Source organism: Fusarium solani, assembly GCF_023522795.1.
Source record: "Fusarium solani strain SB1 chromosome Unknown bctg00000002, whole genome shotgun sequence".
NCBI classification, from domain to species: domain Eukaryota; kingdom Fungi; phylum Ascomycota; class Sordariomycetes; order Hypocreales; family Nectriaceae; genus Fusarium; species Fusarium solani.
This window is the reverse complement of record NW_027072155.1, coordinates 2116707-2135463: the sequence shown is the minus strand read 5'-3', so window position 1 is coordinate 2135463 and position 18757 is coordinate 2116707. Positions and strand designations below refer to the sequence as shown.

The 18757-nt window shown below is 53.3% G+C and overlaps 4 protein-coding genes across 4 annotated transcripts; 3 read left to right on the top strand and 1 right to left on the bottom strand.

Annotated features, from left to right (window-relative positions):
* Positions 1–502: 502 nt before the first annotated feature.
* Positions 503–1255, top strand: MRS44_004631 (uncharacterized protein; the record flags this gene model as incomplete). The annotated part of the gene is made up of 1 exon (XM_065622273.1): positions 503–1255. The coding sequence occupies one exon, from the start codon at positions 503–505 to the stop codon at positions 1253–1255; it is 753 nt and encodes a 250-aa protein (XP_065478345.1).
* A 9368-nt stretch (positions 1256–10623) lies between these two features.
* MRS44_004630 (uncharacterized protein) lies at positions 10624–12851 on the top strand (the record flags this gene model as incomplete). Its single annotated transcript, XM_046268843.2, has 4 exons — positions 10624–10778; positions 10834–10874; positions 10937–11369; positions 11417–12851. The coding sequence occupies 4 exons, from the start codon at positions 10624–10626 to the stop codon at positions 12849–12851; spliced, it is 2064 nt and encodes a 687-aa protein (XP_046136232.2).
* Positions 12852–15714: 2863 nt separating this feature from the next.
* Positions 15715–16260, bottom strand: MRS44_004629 (uncharacterized protein; the record flags this gene model as incomplete). The annotated part of the gene is made up of 1 exon (XM_046268845.2): positions 15715–16260. The coding sequence occupies one exon, from the start codon at positions 16258–16260 to the stop codon at positions 15715–15717; it is 546 nt and encodes a 181-aa protein (XP_046136234.1).
* A 507-nt stretch (positions 16261–16767) lies between these two features.
* On the top strand, positions 16768–18757 carry MRS44_004628 (uncharacterized protein; the record flags this gene model as incomplete). The annotated part of the gene is made up of 5 exons (XM_046275599.2): positions 16768–16993; positions 17531–17941; positions 17991–18351; positions 18401–18658; positions 18709–18757. 5 exons carry the CDS (start codon positions 16768–16770, stop codon positions 18755–18757), a joined length of 1305 nt encoding a protein of 434 aa, XP_046136235.2.

Here is an 18757-nt window from a genome sequence, read left to right as displayed (position 1 = left end):
GCCAAACTGCTTCCCACAAGTCAACATGCCCTGACCAAGAGCGGAACAACTGTAGCCGTGTCTTGCTGCACGAGCATCAGGTCAGTACAATAGATACTCCATCTCAATCATTGAACTACTGCTGTTCGCAGTAGCTGACATACTCCAGGCTGTGATTCACGGCAGCTTACATGGACGTAATGCAACTTCTCGTCTCAAACGGCCATGTCAACCAATTATACCAACTGTACCCAGTTTTGCATCTCGGTCACTTCAAAACGATGGCATTGATTCACTGAGTTTCCAATACGTCATTGCCTATTGTTTTGCTGCTGTTTGTGCTGCCGCCTACGCTGGCATGCGTGGCTGACTCAACCAGGTTACGCATCATCTGCTGCCTGACCTCACTTGACGACTTTGGCTTCTCCTCCAACCAACCGCCTTAAGCCTCCAACTCTGCCGATAACAACAATCGCGGGGTAAAAGTTTCACCTCCATCACGTCTCACCAAACATCATCCACCATGTCGACTACTCCCGGAGTCTCGTACAAGAACGGAAAGAAGGTCTTCATCCCGCTCGAGAACAACCCCGAGGTCTTCAACAAGCTCATCCACAACCTCGGCGTGTCTGAGAAACTTGGCTTCTACGATGTCTACAGCGTCGACGAGCCAGACCTGCTGGCCATGATTCCCCGTCCCGTCCATGCTCTCATATTCATCACCCCCGCGCCCATGTACTACCGCGTGCGCGAGAACGATCCCGGCTCTGAGGAGTTGACCTACGACGGCTCCGGTCCTGATGAGCCCGTCACCTGGTACAAGCAGACCATTGGCAACGCCTGTGGCCTCATTGCTCTCCTCCACAGCGTGAGCAACGGCTCAGCAAAGGAGTTCATCGTCCCTGGCTCGGATCTCGACAACCTCTTGAAGCAAGCTCTCCCTCTCAAGCCGCTACCACGCGCCGACCTTTTGTACAACTCTGCCGAGTTGGAGAAGGCCCACATGGCCGCCGCAGTTACGGGCGATACCGTAGCCCCTGCTAGCCAGGAGCCCGTCGGTTACCACTTCATCAGCTTCGTCAAGGGGGAGAACGGACACCTGTATGATCTTGAAGGAGGCTGGGGAGGCCCGATCGACCGGGGCGTGTTGGCTGATGACGAGGATCTCCTCAGCGACAAGGCGTTGGAGGCTACTGTCAAGAAGTTTACCAATGCCGCCGACGGAAACCTCGAGTTCAGCATCATCGCTCTGGCGACTGTGCCTGATGAGAATTAGGCGCAACTGAGGAGAAACGTGGGGTATCAAGGGATCATCCATCTCAGATCTTTAACTAGGACACTATGGGTCTATAACATGTACGTATGCCGGGCTCAGAAGGAGGTAGATTCTAATAAGTCCTCACAGTGGTTTCCAAATACCCGTCTCATAACACATAACGAAGCGCTTCGGGGAAGGAATTCCTCCAATGCTGCATTTCTAGCGGCCACGAAAATGGTATACCAGGGCCTCTATTCCAGTGCAGGCGCTTGGGGACGGCTGAAGAGGGAATCAGGCAACGGGAACTTCAATAAAAAGGGGTAGCATTGGTTAGAGTCGGCAGCCTACCAGGAGCATGTAGAAGGTTCAGAACGTCTCTTCAGACTGCCATCCTCCAAATGAAGTGCTTGAGGTCTTTTGCGGAGTGGATGTGGCAGAAGCGAGGGTAAGGAGTGCCTTGAAGTTTTCAGGTCTCTACTGAGAGTCGATTGATGATTATGCACTGCTCATAATATCCCTGTGGCAGTTGATAATTCAGAGACCAACGCAACTTGCCGGGATCCAGGCACAAGCGACTGGTAGTATATCATTCGAGGAGGTGATGCTAGGACGCCAGTCATGTCGTGTGAATACCAGGTGCCGGAATGTTTCAGCAGGGCATTCGGTTGGCCATGAAGATAGTACATGGATATGCAGGCAGCGCGATAAGAACTGGCAGCCTGAACGTTGTTGTTGTTGTTGTAACACGACGGCAAGGAGTAGGAGGCCTTATCTGGTCTGGACAGTTACAGCAAGGTTTCTTAGCACTTGGTATTCCTATCTGCGGTCAGTGTTGCTTCCAGTAGGGTCATAGCGTAGTTCATTGCCACACATCCAGTGCCTGTTCAGTTGTAGCTTGTATCTCTGGTTCAGTAGTTGCGCTTCTCAGGGTTGCCCCCCTTTCTTCCCCATCCGCTGGAACTAGACACTTCATGTCAGAGCAACACGAATGAGATGAATGTGTGTAGAAGGCAAAAAACTCTTTATTACAGTCAAAGGTTTTCATATGTTGTCACCTGTCGTCTGATGTATACATTCCTTGTGACTCTATCATGCTTGCGCTGTCGACGCCGTTGCGTGACAGTCAATACATTTCAGGCACAGGGACAACCAAATATTACAATGCCTACCACACTCCCTTCACCGTTGTGAGGCTCATCATCTATCCTTGAAAAGCTGACATCTTCTGCGTTTGAGGCCCTTCCTTGCATGTGCCTAAATACCAGGCCTTCAGCTCTGGCAACAAGACCTATTGCATACTCCGGCGGCGTGCATGACACTCATCAACAGTACGTCAACGATTGCTTTCTTTCACCGGGAGAATAAATAACACAGGTATTCATACCTCTCACTTTCCCCTCGTCTTGGTGTCTACCAATTTCTCTCGACTTTATTGGTTGGTTATGACAGTCTAGTTTCGACTGTCGTCCACACTCGAACAAGACCACACAGCTCGGTGACAACTCTATGAAACAATTCCTAGGACGATTTAATCCGCTATTGTTATTTATTTTTGGTAGTTTATTATGCAGTTTTCAATCCCGTGTCTCTGCAGTTATTGCTCCAGCTTGTCCTACCACGTGTTCCAGCTACCCATAGGTAGCCATTCAACGTGGTAAGGGTCCATCACATTCAAGCCATGCAGGCCATTGTCTCGCCTTCATGTTCGTTCCCGTATTTCCTCCTCTTTTATCTGCCCCATTCGTCCTTGGAGAAATCTACGGCTCGGGACGCTGCAGCACACGCCTCGGGTATGCCCCTAACCGCTTGACGCATGGTGGAACACATGGTTGCGTAACATTCAACCTTCCGAGACTTGTACTACGAGGACTTTCGGGTGACTGTTCCTGGCGAAACTTGCATCTGTCTGGTTGCTTTGCAGTTCGCTCCCGGCGCGTCGTGCTCCAGGCTTTGGAGCGCAGCAATTTTCAGCTCCAACAGTCAACCTATAGCAGCCGGCAACCTCTTAAGCTTATCATATGCTTCCTTTGTAATGCTTCTTGGTTGATAGTTGCATGCTATCTTTTCATTTCGCTCAAGGGAAGCATAATCTCTATCTGGCCTCCACAGTCTACCACGACCAGGATCTCGGGAGCAAGCTGCGCGGTGTAGTGCCAGATAACGTGCCGTGGAGCTCGCATTAGTAGCCACTACTGAGTTTACTCATTTGGGAATTCCTCGTGAACATGTGGCCTTGCTCTACTAACACGGCTCGTTTGCTAGCAGTTTTTAATCTCACAGCACTCGGTGAGGATCCTACGGAGAGATGTCTGATACCTTGGCTAAGCAGTGAGCTCGCCAGCTACAGCTACACCCATCCAATCCTTTGAAATTCAGAATAACATAGCGCTCATGAAGCTGATGAACTATACAACGCGCTCTAATACAATAGTCAAAGCCCATGTCCTATAGTAGATTCTAGTGTAAGCAATGGATAGCCAGCAAATCAAGGAAAACCCCCCACGTTGGCTGGCTACCCTGCACTCACAGACCGGGGAAGGTGGTGCGACATTGGTGTCTCAGTGCCATGGATGGAATGGCAGATTTGCGCACTCTAACGCCAGTGACATCAGAGGCAGACGAGCTTAACGGCCAAATGCTGCCCAAGTGTCGATCTTGCACATCCAATTTCGTCCAAGAGGCCGTCCAAGCCAACTGGCCATCCCCATGCTGCAGCATGCCAATAGTCAAATGCAGCATGGACATGCGAACCCAGGTCAGAACACATCAGCAACCGTCAAGCCCTCTATGATAGGATCATGGAGAAGTCAGAACATGCAAGTTTCTGGAAATCCCATGGCTGACCCGCCGATAGCGTCGACGATCCCCCTGGGGTGTCAAATTTAGCACTTGCTCCATGATTCTTGGCTACGTGCTGGAGACTTGAATGTCAGTGGGCGATGCTAGATGGGCCATTCTGAAGGTAACGTCGACCAGGGTCGTTTGATTACCGCGCGGCGGGCTAGCCAGGAAATGGGACAATCGGGCGCCGCTCAGCCTTGGGTCCCGAAGACAACAGCAGGAGACGCAGGACAGTAGGTCAAAAGATAGACCACCGTCCGGAGTGAACCTCCCGGACATTCAACTTGGTTGAGCCATTTCGACAACGGAAGAAGTGCTTTCCGATGCTGGGGAAATGGGGGGATGAGACCGCATGAAGCTAGTTTGGGATGCTGTGAGGAGCTTCATGTCCACAGAATTTCCCACGTCTGATGTGTGCCCGCGGCAGCAGGCCGTGTCCTGAGTGAGATCTCCTTACTCTTGCTCTTGGCTATTATCTTGGCTTTTCTCTTGGCTCCGGTATCCACCGTCTATCGACTCCAGCCAACAGCGTATGTAGGGCTATACGGACACAGAGGACCCTGAGCCGACAATGGGATCGACGGGTTGGCTGTGCTTCGGTAGCCGCGGGAAAGGATTTGTCAGGAAACTCATTTACAAGCTCCAGATATATTTGAGATGTGATGACCAACGGCAGATGCTCCACGAACAGGGACCTGCAGGCACCATATTTTTAGACTCGGCGACAGAGCGAGAACGAGTGTCCGGTTGCGACACCGATTCACACACACACACACACAGCCGGCGAAAAGGGAGAGTTTTTCATTTCCCCAAGACGGATAAGGCCGGTCAAGGGTGAACCTGGAGATAGGCAGTTGCCAACACAGACCTGCTGCACCTCCGCCATTCCCAACGGCGCGCGCCGGTTCTGCGGCCTGTGAGCCTTCTTTGTGCGGTGCAGGCAGTTGATAGTGTCTGCAGCTGGGTCCGGCTGCCGGCAAGCAGATTTCACTGGGTACAGTAAGACCGGCAGATCGTCGATGAAGTCCGATGAACAAGACTTGACCGGCGGGGCCGGACGAATCAAGCTGGCACTAACATAGCTAGCTCGAACGGCCTCTCCCGGGGCAAGGAGCGACGGCCTCGTTTAGGCCCAGCGTCGGTCCTCTGGCTGATGAAGAGGGTGGCCTTCGTGGCGCCCGTTGCTAGAACGCCCTGCTTGCTCCGTCCTGACCCCTGCCCCTGGACTGGGAACCAAACTCGTCCCATCTCCATCTCGGCGTCAGGCCAGAGGCTCGACTCAAAAAAAAAAAAGCACTGCCCTTGTTTGACATTACGTCATCGACAGTATTGTCGCATCGAGATTTGCACCGGAGCTTCCGGCGTGCCTATCTTCCACCAGGCTCTGGTTTACGCCGTGGCGACGCTCAAGCGATGGTTGAAAGACGCCGCGGGACTTGGACGTGGTTTCGCGTACATGACGGCACAGCAGTAAATGGCAAAAGGAATTCCTGTCCACTTTTTCACCGTCGTCAACTCGACGACCTGCCTGCCTGCAGGTGGGTGTGGGTAAACGCTGCAAGGTACAACGTGAGAAAACAGGGCAAGGGTTCTCGGGTCCACGATCGATCTGCTTTGTTGTCAGTGACTGATAAGTGAATGACCTATGGCCCCCCTCCCAACCCAACACCAGCTCGAAGCGATGAAAAGACCGATAAGACCTAGTCCTCCAGGGGACGGGATGGCAGGACTTGGCGCTGCGGGAGGGTCAGTTTACCCCTGACGGCCCCTGGAACGAAGCCACGGCGGCGGGGAATCCGCGTATTCTGAGCGTGGTCCTACGAATCGGAATCGCTGGAACACGCCCTTTCGTACCTGGTAGTTCGAGGACCTGAGCTCCCTCTTCCTCCATTCGACGCTCTGGACTGGAAGCAACTCTAATATGAGGAGAACGTGTGGGCTCTGGTGGTCTCTCTGTGGGGACGGACTTCGGACTCATTGATCAGGTCCACCTACAGCGAGGAACTCCAGTAAGGATACTTTGAGGGGAACCCAAGAGCCAGGAGGGCAGGCCAGATAGGAGATTCTATTGTTAGCAGGCGTCCCGCTTACAAACCACAGGGACTTGAGTTGAGCTTGTGAGCTGCCAGGAACAAACGTAGTTGAATAGCTCTACCTTCCAGGACGGAGTACGTAGCCATGCCCTTATGTTTAAATGACGTTGGTAAGAATGTGGATTTGAAACCTAGAGACCAAGCTCGGCCAACAAACATGCTTAGCATTGAGCCAACTGCAATTGAGTTTAAAAAAATGTGTAACACACAAGACACATGCTTGAAGAGGTACTGGAGGCGTAGGTCTGTGATGCCATGTGATACCATGGACCCTACAACACAACCAATATCTGGGTTTCAGTCTTGTCACTGTTAACCCGGGCCAACACGGCGACGTACACCTGTGAGCAAGGATGGCTCTGGAAAAACTGAAATGGAGGATTCAAGATGGGAATTGTCTTTCGAGAAAGGAGATGATGGCATTCCTTCCAGACCGTCGACCTGGTCAAGGAATGTCTGTTGAAACAGACACACTGTTGAAGGGGGTATGTCTTGCGGCTTGTGAATGACAGGCACTAGGTGATCGGCGAATCGCATACGTGCCAGGCGTTTGTGTATTGAAGCCAACGCAGGCATGGCTGGTCCCTCTTGAGTGATGAGGCGTCATGGCTTGCTCTGACTTGTTTCGAGTTTCAACACCAGACATGTGCTCTCCCGTATCAACGACCTTGATGAGGATGGCTTCACGGACGGGCAAAGGTAAGGCATGAGTGTGAGTCTCGCGTTGCCTGGCCGGCCTCCTTTTTCAGCATGGTCGTACGCGGCCTCCGAGGCGCAGACCTGCACCTGCACGGGCAAGTACCTGACAGGATACCTCGGGCAGCTTTATTCCCCGTCTGGAGGAGGGTCTGCGTCGCGTCGGGAGAGGGAGAATCCTTCCGTTTATCCACTGTACCACGCTTTTGCTCTGCGTCTTGTCCCTCGCTGCGAGGCAAGCGGTGCGGGACAGTGGGTTGGTGTGCTGTGCAATGCTCCACGGCAAGGTTGGGTCCATTCTTTACACGAGGCATGGTGTCCACGGCTGGAGCTTGGGCCCTCTCGGCAGGGTTGCAGTGCAGCTTGGTACGGGTGGGATTTGGTTCTTGGTGGTGGTCGTCCCGACTTTTGGAGGAAAGGTCGTGTGTCTTAATACGACGCTCTAATCACCGGGGTATTCAAAGTATGACGAATGTCGAGTGATGGCATGTCAAGAACCGGGTCTCCCGAGAAAAGGATTCGTCCATTGCTGGCAGCGAGTTTGAACGCTGCGGCACACCGCAACACATGAGTTGTTGTTTGTTGTTGTTGGTCGGGCAGTGGATATTTTGTTTCAATGCACGTCAGCCATCGGTCGACCCAGAGGTAGAAGAATGGCAATATATGCCGGCCAATCCACATATAGAGCGTGTACGATATCGGGGCAGGAGGATTCAACGGGTTTCGATGCCTGGCCTAGATGCTGGTTAGGGGTCAACTAACTTGATCAGGTACCTGTCCCAGTGCGTAATGCGTGCCCGCGTCAGCAGTACCTGTGCCGTACACATGGAGTGTGAGGACGGGGTGATGCCGGTAGGGATGCTGATAGGGATGTGGTGGACAGCGGATGAAGATGGGTATGAGGATGCCATGCCAGTGCGGATGATGTCGCCGGACACTTTGGATGGATGGATGGACGGCAATCAGTCAGGGTCCCGTCTAACGCGCTGGCAACTTTCGCTTCTGGGGTTGACTTCGTATTCATTAGCATGCGCCCGAGTCCCTTGGTTTCTCCCTTCAGTCGCCAAAATTTCTCCCTCTCCCTCGCTCGTTTTCGTGCTCGAAGTGCTCTCGTTTGTTTCTCCATGTGTTTGCTCCGACACTGATTGCGCGCTGCTGCAAGTCGCCATCAATCAAGACTCTTTCTCATTTGTGCTCCTTTGATCGAGTGTTGGTTGAGGAAGAGAAAGGGGCAGAGCAGATCCTCTAAAAGACGAAACAAAACATCAAAGCGACGACCCGGATAGGGAAAGAAGATCGAAGGAAGGAACGATCGATTACGACCAACGAACTTACGCCGACCACAACCTCCAACCAACCTACCTACCTACGACCTTTTTTTTTTTCATTAATAATTCCCTGACTTTGGGACCCTCCTGGAATTGTTCGATTAATCTCGGTATCCGGTCGGGCGCCTCTCTTTGACGAACGAACATCCAAGAAGGGAATATTGGCTTCTTTTTTTGGTTGGACATCCTGGGTGTTCGCTACCTACCGAGCGACCTACCTGCGCACCCGTTGATGCTGCTTCTTGTTTGGACAGCAACAGAAGGAAGTTTCTTCCCAGCTTTCGACGCTTGGCCATCAGCTTGCTTTTCAGCTCAATTGTCGTTCCCAGCTGAAGTCACGCATCTCATCTCGCGTGCCTCCTCGTGGCATTCCCGTCCTTCTCCATCCTCAACTCCGGCCGCTCCGCACCGACCCTCACTAGCTCCAGCTCGCAAAATCTCGAAACAAAGGCCTCCCGTCATCGTCAGCATTCGTCACTACGACCCCACTGGCTTGCTCACTCTTGGATTCGGGAGAATTCTATCGGGATAGAGAGGAAAATTAAGGAACAAGTGGGTGAGTTGAAGAGCCAAAACTCTGTTTTCTTTGCCTTTGCACTCCCCTCCACGCTCAGATCATGAACCTTGCATCTGCTACACCGGTCTCTATACGCCTCGACGGTCAGTATCAACGCGGTGACAATCCCTTTTCTTGATCCTCCCTTGAGAAGCCACACCCTCCATCAACTCCCTATCCCAATCCCCCATCCTCGCTTTGGCATTCTTTTCCTTGGAATCGGCAAATACGGGGATAGCATTTCCGGGGTCGCATTCCCCTGTCACCCTCACCCACACTCACACACACACGCCGTCATCCAATCTGAGCCTGTCCACCACTTGGAGCTCATGATATCGTCGCCGTTGTCCTTCAACCGACACTCGGGCTGAGCCACTCCCGCAAATCGCACATCCTGCTGGGACCCTTGTCTTCTTTTCCCTGTTGGCCTCCTGCTCGATACTTGTTACTGGCCCCTTGCAAGCTTAACCCCCTTGGTACTTGGCCGACTATCTTTCTTCTTTCCCACACCTCTCTTGCTCCCTCTCAACATTGCCTGCCTCTCCAAGGCATCTTGGCCTCCCCCCGGTCTCTAGAGAGATTGCAATGGCTGGTACTTGTCTCGCCAAGTACAGGACAGCCAAGGAGGTACTCCCGTAGACATTACACTACACTGCACAACGTGCTTGAGTTTTTCTCTCGGCGGCACCTTACCCCTGCTGCCCCAATTCAAGTCCAGACCCAATCAATCACAGGCCATATCCATCTTTTGCACGCACGACACGCACGCACCGCCCAGGCCAAGACCGAGAGGACCCTCTCTTTCATCAACCCGACGCTGATTAACCTAAAGAAAACACAGGGATCCATTTCCAGCTCGTCCGGGGCCTGTCGCCTACGATTGCAAAGGGAAAACCGCTTCTTCCCAACGGCCACTCCCACGCCCAGAGTCCGAGTCCGCGCAACTTGTTCCGCGCCCGCTGTCTGTCGCCATTTCCAGCCTCGATCAAGCTCCAATTCTTGTCCCAGCTTCGCTCAGCTCAGCCCACACTCGCTCCTCCTATCTCGTCCTACGAACCCCAGACAGTCTCCCACGCCCCCCCGTTGGTCACCGTCCATCTCAGCTCTCGTCCCACCGGTCACACTCACTATTGACTGGTTGTCTGTCGACTTCTCGTTGCTTCATCACCACCTATCGCTGTCGACGCTCACGACCCCGGTACGCCATCCTGCCGCCGCCACGATTTCTGGCCCTGTCGCTCGCTGATCCCACCGCTGTCACCTCCGCCGCCATCTTTCGTCCGTTCTCCGTGGTCGCGACGCCTCGCTGGCCTCGTCCCAACCCGAAAGGCGATAGCTTCCTTGACACGATCCGCTACATGCACGACTGAGCCTGCTCCGTCGCCCTGGACCCCCGTCCTGCCGTTGTCTTCTCCATTGCGGCTCGCAATAAACGATAATCTGCCTCCACTGGGCCTGTCCTTGTCCAGCCATCCCCAGGGAGGCGCCCCCATCCCTTCCGACCTCGTTGCGCTGTGGTACCCATCACGCCCCGAGGCTACGGGTCCGTCATCAGAGACCGCCCGCTACACCCTCAAACCAGACCAGCCCGCTATTCCACATTAGGTCCCCGTCGGACACCATGGCGCCTGTATCGCCCCGGCTCAGGATTCTATCAGGTTTGTCGTCCTCTCTCTCCTGCAATTCTTCCTCCATACCTAGGCCTGGCTCCCGGTGACTGGGCGCGTCATTACAACCCACCTGGCCCCTCCTATCCATTCACATTAGACAACCTCCGTCAACTACAATCTTCACTTCTACTCACCCAATCTTCAACCTCACGCCAACCGCCTGGACGGTTGCTCGTGCAGCGTTCCACCTACGCTTCTCAACATGGCAGACAACGAGCTAATGAGAATTTGTGTAGTGGGAGGCAACCCTGTCTCAGCCTTCCTATCATGGCGACTACAAGCTACCAACGCGTGCGATGTGACGCTCGTTTGGAAGTCTGGGTACGAACATGTGGCACAGTACGGCATCTCGTTCAAGTAAGTGAATCAAGTCCTCCCTGGTACGAATTAATCACTGACCAGTTCTTCTTAGGTCACCGACATTCGGCAATGAACGATTCAAGCCCCGGCATGGTACGTTGCCGACGACCAGATTTTTTGCGACATCAAAAGCTAATAATTGTCTCCAATTGCAGTTGTCCGAAACCCCGAAGACGCCGCCAGTGCCCGCGAAGGCCCCTTCGACTACGTTGTTCTCTGTGTCAAGGCATTGCCAGATGTCTATGACCTCGCCTCCGTAATCGATTCTGTCGTCACCCCCCAGCACACTTGCATTCTCGTCAACACTACCCACACGCTGGGAGTCGAAGCTGCTCTTGAGGAGCGGTTTCCGACCAATGTCGTCCTGTCACTCGTTTCTGGTGCCGAGCTTACACAGCTTGGCCAGAGCGAGTTTGAACACAAAGGACCTACAGATATCTGGATTGGACCTGCCAGCCAGAATAAAAACATCCCCCAGTCTATCCAGGAGGATATGGCACAGGCTTTGGCGGTGACCCTTAGCTCTGGCCAGGTGGAATGCAAGGTGTCCCCGAACATACGCCAACAACAATATGAGAGGGTGATGGGGTATGTCTTCCACACTTTGGCTCGAATTCGACTAACCAGCTCTCCAGGCCCATTGCTTTCCATCCTATTAGTGTCATTTTCGAAACTCCCAACCATGCCGCTCTTCTCGAGAAGGTTGGCGTCAGGGACATGGTGTCTGAAGTTCTTGATGAGCTACTTCGATTGGCCGCTGCTAACGGATGCAAATTCGACGCTGATTTCAAGCAAAAGACAATTGACGAGATGACCAAGGCCTCGGGAGAGAGTATCATGTGGCAGGACTACGTTGCCAGGAGGCCTATGGAAATCGAGACCTACCTAGGATCACCCGTCAAGCTCGCTCGCGACAACAAGGTCTCCGTTCCCAGAATCGAAACCCTTTACGCCATCCTCCATAACCTGAATGCCGTCAACCGCAACAGACCTAAACCGGGCGATCCGAATGCCAACATCATGCCACCAAGCTCTCCGACCGCACCGCAACTGCCTCGAATGCCATCGCAGAACAGCCATCGCCCCATGATGAACGGTATGCCCAACGGAAACGGGATGCCACCTCGCCAACCCAGGCCACGGAACTCGTCCAATCTCAGCCAGGCTGGTATGCGTCGTGGACCACCTCCAATGAACGGTGGGCCACCCAACGGTTATCCCCGACCGCCGCCTTCTATGAATGGTGGAGGCTCTCGCCAACCATCGAGGAGAGGATCTCTTGAGGAGAACAGCCTAGAGGAATTCTCACACCTTGTATTATATGACGACATCCCTGAAGGCTCTGAGCCTTCCGTGGCCGGTGATAACTCAGATATTACTCTGCGAGAGCGGGAGCTGGCCCTCCGACAGCGAGAACTTGCCATTCGAGAGCAAGAGATGCGGATGCGACGTGGACCTCCTGGGCCGCCTGGCCCCCCTGGAGGACCTGGAGGACCTGGTCCCCGCCGTGGTCCTCATCCTATGCGCAACAGCAAGCAGGTGTTTGACGACGATGATGATGATGACGACGACTACTTTGATCCGACCGCAAACCCCGCGCCTCCACTGATTGACCCAGATAATTTCGACATGATGAGCGTGACATCGAGAAAGAACCGAAAGGCCCCTGAGCAGAACCCTGCGCAGTTCCGCCGCAACCCCGATAATCTACCACCACCTACGCGAGGAGGGCGATTCAGACCCAGTTTCGGCCGCAACCGCACCAGCCAGGTCGGGCATACTCATGCTCCGATGACAACCGAGAACATTCTGGAGGATCCTCTCTTGAGTTGCTCTTCGAATCGCTACGGAGCTGTGGACCGTGGTGCCATGAGTGCAGGTTCTCGGGCCAACTCTCTTACGGCTGCAAGGCTTGATGACCTTCAGTATGGCCCTGGCCCCGGTGGACCTCCCGGCATGAACGGTGCCTACCCTCGGCGGGCCAGTCAGTCTCCTGGAAATCCCTATAGTCCATCGATGCGCGGTGGCAGCCGACGAGGATCTCCCCGAATGGCTATGGCCCAGGCATGAACGGGCGACCCTCACCACCCGATGGTGTTCGCCAGCCCGTTCCCCGACACCCTCCGGGCCAAGGCAACGCAGTAGCACCACAGCAAGTTGAACAACATATTGGGGTGAGCGCCCTCCCTCAAACTAAACCTAGGAATGTTCGCAGTCTGACGGGTAGTGCGAGCGCCAGCGCGGGCAGTGGTGAATCCGAGTCAGCAAACAGCAGCCAGGGCAGTCTGCCTCCGCGTCCCCCGATTGGAGTGCGATAAGCTGCACTTGAACAGCCGTGGTCCTTAGCCTTTATCCTGGCCCCGACGAAACGACAGCACAACCGACCTCGAAAACAGAATCGAGCCATGTCCGAAACATGGGAGTTGCGGCATCTTAAGTTTTCTCATGCCCTTAAAAGCCTCGCTTTTGAGAGGAACTTGCATGTATCCCGCTGTTGTTGGGACTACCTTTGAAGTTTCTTACCTGTATTACATACGCCTATCTGGCTTCCTACTCACACGACACGCACCTCGACAAGGACGACACTTTCCTTTTGTTTTTATTATACGCCTCAGATCCATCGAAAACACGCGACGACACGACAAAAGTCAAGGTCACTTTGGACTATTCTCGGAAGATCAACGTCTTCATAATTAGCTCCGGTTCCGGCACAACCCGTACATACACATTGGAACGATCAAACAGAAGGAACCTATTTTGGTAATATTGCATTGGGATCGGACTTGATATTCTGTGCTTTTTAGCATATAATCGACTATCGGCCCTCAGCCCCTGAGCGGCGTTTCACGCCTCCACTTGAGCCAATGCATGTGCATGGTCTCGGTGTGTCCAACACCCTGGACTCAGGATACTACTGGCGGAACGTCATTGGGACCGAGGACGAGCGGTCAGGCTTCCAGGATTAGGGGTGGATGGGGAGGATCAAAGGCGCTGCATAACCTGGACAAGTCTTTGCTTTCTTCTCACTGGAGTTCCCTCCCATGTGTTTGCAGGCATGATGAAGAATTCAGACTGGCGTCGCAAGCAGGGAGGGACTATGACAGGCATTGTTTTTCTCACTGGGGGCACACAAGCACATTAGACTAAGGATGGTTGTTTCTTTTCTGGTTACTCTGTTGATCGCGAGTTGTTTGTTTGTTTGTTTGTGGAGAAATGAAAGGGAAAGCCTCGGAGTGGGATCCTTTGGGAAACACACATAGACACGAATGGTTACAAAAGAGAAGATGGCGATGAATCGAGTTTGAAGGGTTTCCTAATGAGTGATGGCTACAAAGTAGCAAGGGCAGTGGAGTGATTGGAGGTATATGACCTGACTGGATGTGAAGGGCTTGGTATCGGGGACGAGCGTTGAGCCTTGACAACGAATTGGGAAAAGTGCAAATGTTGAGTGCAAAAGTAAAGTAATTATTAACAAGGCATAATACTTGAGTCTGTTCAGAATCAACTTTGATATTGATAAAAGATCGGGCGCAGACAAAGCTGCCAATAATTGAGGTACCAACTGTGCGGAACGGAGTCAGGATGATCTTGAACCGTACAGACAGAAGAGGCCCAACATTCATTCATTTACTACAAGCTATTAATCAACATGAGATAGATAGGTTTCTGAGGAAAAGGGGTAGATAGACAATGAAGGTAGATCCAGCCCTTCCTGCATTCCATCCAAGTGAGCAAGTGATTGTTTGTTGATACGTCCAAGTCGGGAAAGTGCACGGGCCAATCAAGCAGAACCCCAGGTTCAACCACTCTCGCTCTATCCTGACTTCTCATCACAACAAGCACCCAGAATAAGAACAACGGCAATATCGGGGGGGTTTTTTTTTATCTATCTCTCCTTCGTGATAAACATCTAATTTTGATTTCTTGCCTTCCCCTACGTCCAGGACGTCGCAAACCCCCTCCAAACTCCAGGCTTCCTGCGTTGGCGTTCTTTATCATCGACTTCATTGCTGGCTGCCTGAGCGCTGGAACTTGGGCCACAAGACAGAGACTTGGCACAACGACCGGGAACTTGCAGTTGAAGAGCTTCAGAAATAGGTCAGAGGAAACTCAGTCATGGCTACGCGAAACGTGACTGGGTCGCAGGTGCGGCAGAGCATGGCGACCAGCGGAAGCGCGCTCAAGTCGAGACAGCTCGTAGGTCTTTGGCCACAGCAGTGACTTCCTCCGCTAACATTCCCGCGACAAACAGGCACAGCTCAACTCGCAACTCGCCCAGCTTTCCGCCAATCTCTCCGATACAGAGAACCTACTACGCATGACCAGTGTGCAGGCGGAGGCGATGAGGGGGTTGGGCAGCTGGCATGGCGGGCTGTAAGTGTTGATCGTCCCAAACCTGTGTTCAAGTTAGTGGCTTACGATTATAGTTTCATGGCGGCGAGCAAGGTGCTGGGAGAAGAAAGCGTCAAAGAGGCTGGTCAGCCAGGGAAGTAATGGATCAATGGTATCCATGGAGATGTTACGTGACAACGGGTTAAGACAAAGAAACAAGTATTGTGGCTTAAGCCATGCTCTATTACGGCGACTTATCATCATCGCCGAATCTATATTGGCGAATCACTTCAGACATCTACCAGACATGTGCTTGTGATGGGGTCCGCCGCTTCGCGTTCAAGACCTTGGCCTTGTTCGTAGCATTCAACTTCAGGCTCCAAGGCTTGGCTTCAAGGGCGAGCACAGCCAGCCCTACACCATCTCTCATGCAATTTCCCAAAGATGGTCCTTTGTTGTATGGCATCCGGGGGTTCTGGTGTTAAGACCGACTTCAGTGTCCTTCTCACAGCTCGCCAATTCCGCGGCTCTGACGATCTTCGCATGTTATCGTAGCCGACGGGAGATTGGTATCAAGTTATTCAAACTTTGGTTTCTTGTTTCACGGCCCTGGAGTCGTTCCTGGGGTGGGCTCTTGAGTCTTTGTCTCGTCGCAAACATCCTCCATGGGCTCATCGGGCTTCGGTCCTCGCAAGGTCTTCCTCTTCTGCCTTGGCGCACTGACGGGGTACCTCTTGACGTTTCCACACGTCTTGCATCGTATCGTAAGAACATCTGCCCAGGGTTTCCTCCCGCCCTTGCTGGCGTTCTCCACGGTTGAGGTGCAGGTCTCCCCTTCGACCTGGAGAGTGTCGCAGAATTTGCAGATGGTCTGCTTCATGGCTGGGCTTTGTCGAATCTGGGCCTTCAAAGAAACAGCCCGTAAACTGGAGGCGATATGCCGAGACATATTCTGCGCGGCCTTTTGTTCGTTGGCTGTTGGTGCTGGAGCACTGTGCTCATGACCAGAGGGCGAGGATTTTGATGAAGCATCTTGTCCAGGTTGGCGATTTTGGCTGGCGAGGTATGAGGCCGCTTGGTAAAGATATGAGGCTCTGGAATAGATGATGCGGTTCTGGACGCCTTTCGGCTCCTTGGCCTTGGCCATTAATTCCAAGTCTTTGTCAGGATTTGTATGTGATTTCTAAGTTCAGTCTGCAAAGACTCATCTCGAAGCTTCAAGGATTCTCGCCCGTCCGTGCCAAAAACACCAACTTGGCACTGTTCCCGTTGCTGACGGCTGCCTCGCGTCACGTGCATGTCGCGGTGCACGGACCTGTTTGTCAAGAGGGCGATCGAGCGGGCCCTCCTGCCTGCTTTCTGGCGTCTCCCTCCTCAGCCTCAAACAAAGAAAGCCTTTCAAGTTCATCCTTGAACGACCTGGGGCTCCCTCTTCATCTCCCACCTCTCTCTCTCTCTTTCAATCCATCACTCTCCTCTGTTTCCCTCATCTTGTGGCACGTTCGCGTCGCATCCTCGACTCTTTCCCCGGCGACGCGACCCCTTGTGGAGAGCATCGCGTTCTGCACGTCAGCGCAACCTCGCTGCAAAAGGACAGCTTTCGCGGCAGCTTCGCATTCGAGAATCTAACCCGCGCTCAACACCAACCGCCATCATGTCTCACGAGGAAGATCTCATCGACTACTCCGATGAGGAGATCGGCGGCAACGAGACCGCCGCCACCACCTCGAACGGCAAGAAGGGCGAGCTCGCCGCTGGCAACAATGTCGACAAGAAGGGCAGCTACGTCGGTATTCACTCGACCGGTTTCCGCGACTTCCTGCTCAAGGCCGAGCTCCTCCGCGCCATTGCCGACTGCGGTTTCGAACATCCATCGGAGGGTTAGTCCTGATATTCTAATACCCTAAGTCATCAAATCCCCTCCCTTCAAGCGTCCGTCCATCTCGCAAGCAAGCAAGAAGAAATGGCCATTTTCTCCTACAAATCGTCGTCGTTGTCGGAGGAGGTTCAGCAGGGACCTGAGATGGTCCGAGTATCCGGGCGGAAGCAGACCACGGGTGAGAGACGTGGTTCTCCGCAAACACAACCCGCCTGTCGCAACCTATCGCGTGAAAGCGGATATGGCGCAGGAGGTTGACGCGAACGGATCATTCTGGTTGAAATAATGGACGAAACGAGGAACACTTTGATCAGCACACCAGAACTCTTGGCGCTCCAGGCCCATGGTTCTTGCGCAGCTGTTCGACCTGGGAATCTTCGGTTGTGGCATCATCATTTCGCCTTGATGAACCACCAATCTCAATGGAGACTGCGAGATTTGGCAATGGCTAAGCTGCGACGATGGACGGACTTCCTGACACTGCACCCGTCGTTCGTTGCTTCTTAGAAACCCGCTCTAACATCGGTTCGATCGACAGTCCAACAAACTTGTATCCCTCAGGCTCTTCTCGGCGGTGACATCATCTGCCAAGCCAAGTCCGGTCTGGGAAAGACGGCCGTCTTTGTCCTCGCGACCCTTCAGCAGGTTGAGCCTGTGAACGGAGAGGTCTCGGTCGTTGTCATGTGCCACACCCGTGAGCTGGCCTACCAGATTCGGGACGAGTATAACCGCTTCAGCAAGTACATGCCTGACATCAAGACTGGTGTGTTCTATGGCGGTACCCCCATCAAGACGGATGTCGAGACCCTGAAGAACAAGGAGACTTGCCCTCACATCATTGTCGGCACTCCTGGTCGTCTTAAGGCTCTTGTCCGCGACAAGGCTCTGCGCCTTGGCAGCGTCCGCATTTTCGTTCTCGATGAGTGCGACAAGATGCTTGACCAGCCTGGTAAGTACTGCTTCTCGGTGCGCAATGCGACGCGATACTAATTTGGTAGACATGCGTACCGATGTTCAGGATGTGTTCCGCGCCACTCCTCAGCAGAAGCAGGTCATGATGTTCTCCGCTACTCTGTCCGAGGAGGTCAAGCCCATCTGCCGAAAGTTCATGCAGAACCCAACCGAGCACTACGTCGATGAGGACACCAAGCTCACCCTCCACGGTCTCCAGCAGTACTACATCAAGCTGGAGGAGAAGGAGAAGAACCGCAAGCTCAACGAGCTCCTGGATGATCTGCAGTTCAACCAGGTCATCATTTTCGTCCGCAGCACCGTCCGTGCTACCGAGCTTGACAAGCTACTCCGGGAATGCAACTTCCCTTCGATCGCTGTTCACTCGGGTGTCAGCCAGGAGGAACGGTAAGTCGTCATTGCATATTCGTTGAGGCCCTTTTCTAACAGTGCACAGTATCCGTCGCTACAAGGAATTCAAGGAGTTCAAGAAGAGAATCTGCGTTGCTACTGACGTCTTCGGCCGAGGTATTGATATTGAGCGTATCAACCTCGCCATCAACTACGATCTTTCAAACGACGCCAGCTCGTACCTTCACCGAGTCGGTCGTGCCGGCCGTTTCGGTACCAAGGGTCTGGCCATCTCTTTCGTCAGCACCGACCAGGACCAGGAGGTGCTGAAGGAGATTGAGAAGCGATTCGAGGTCGCCCTTCCGTAAGTTTTGTTGCTTCCTGTCTGTGATACTGGATACTAACCTAGAATAGTGAATTCCCCAAGGAGGGTGTTGATGCCAGCACTTACATGGCTTCCTAG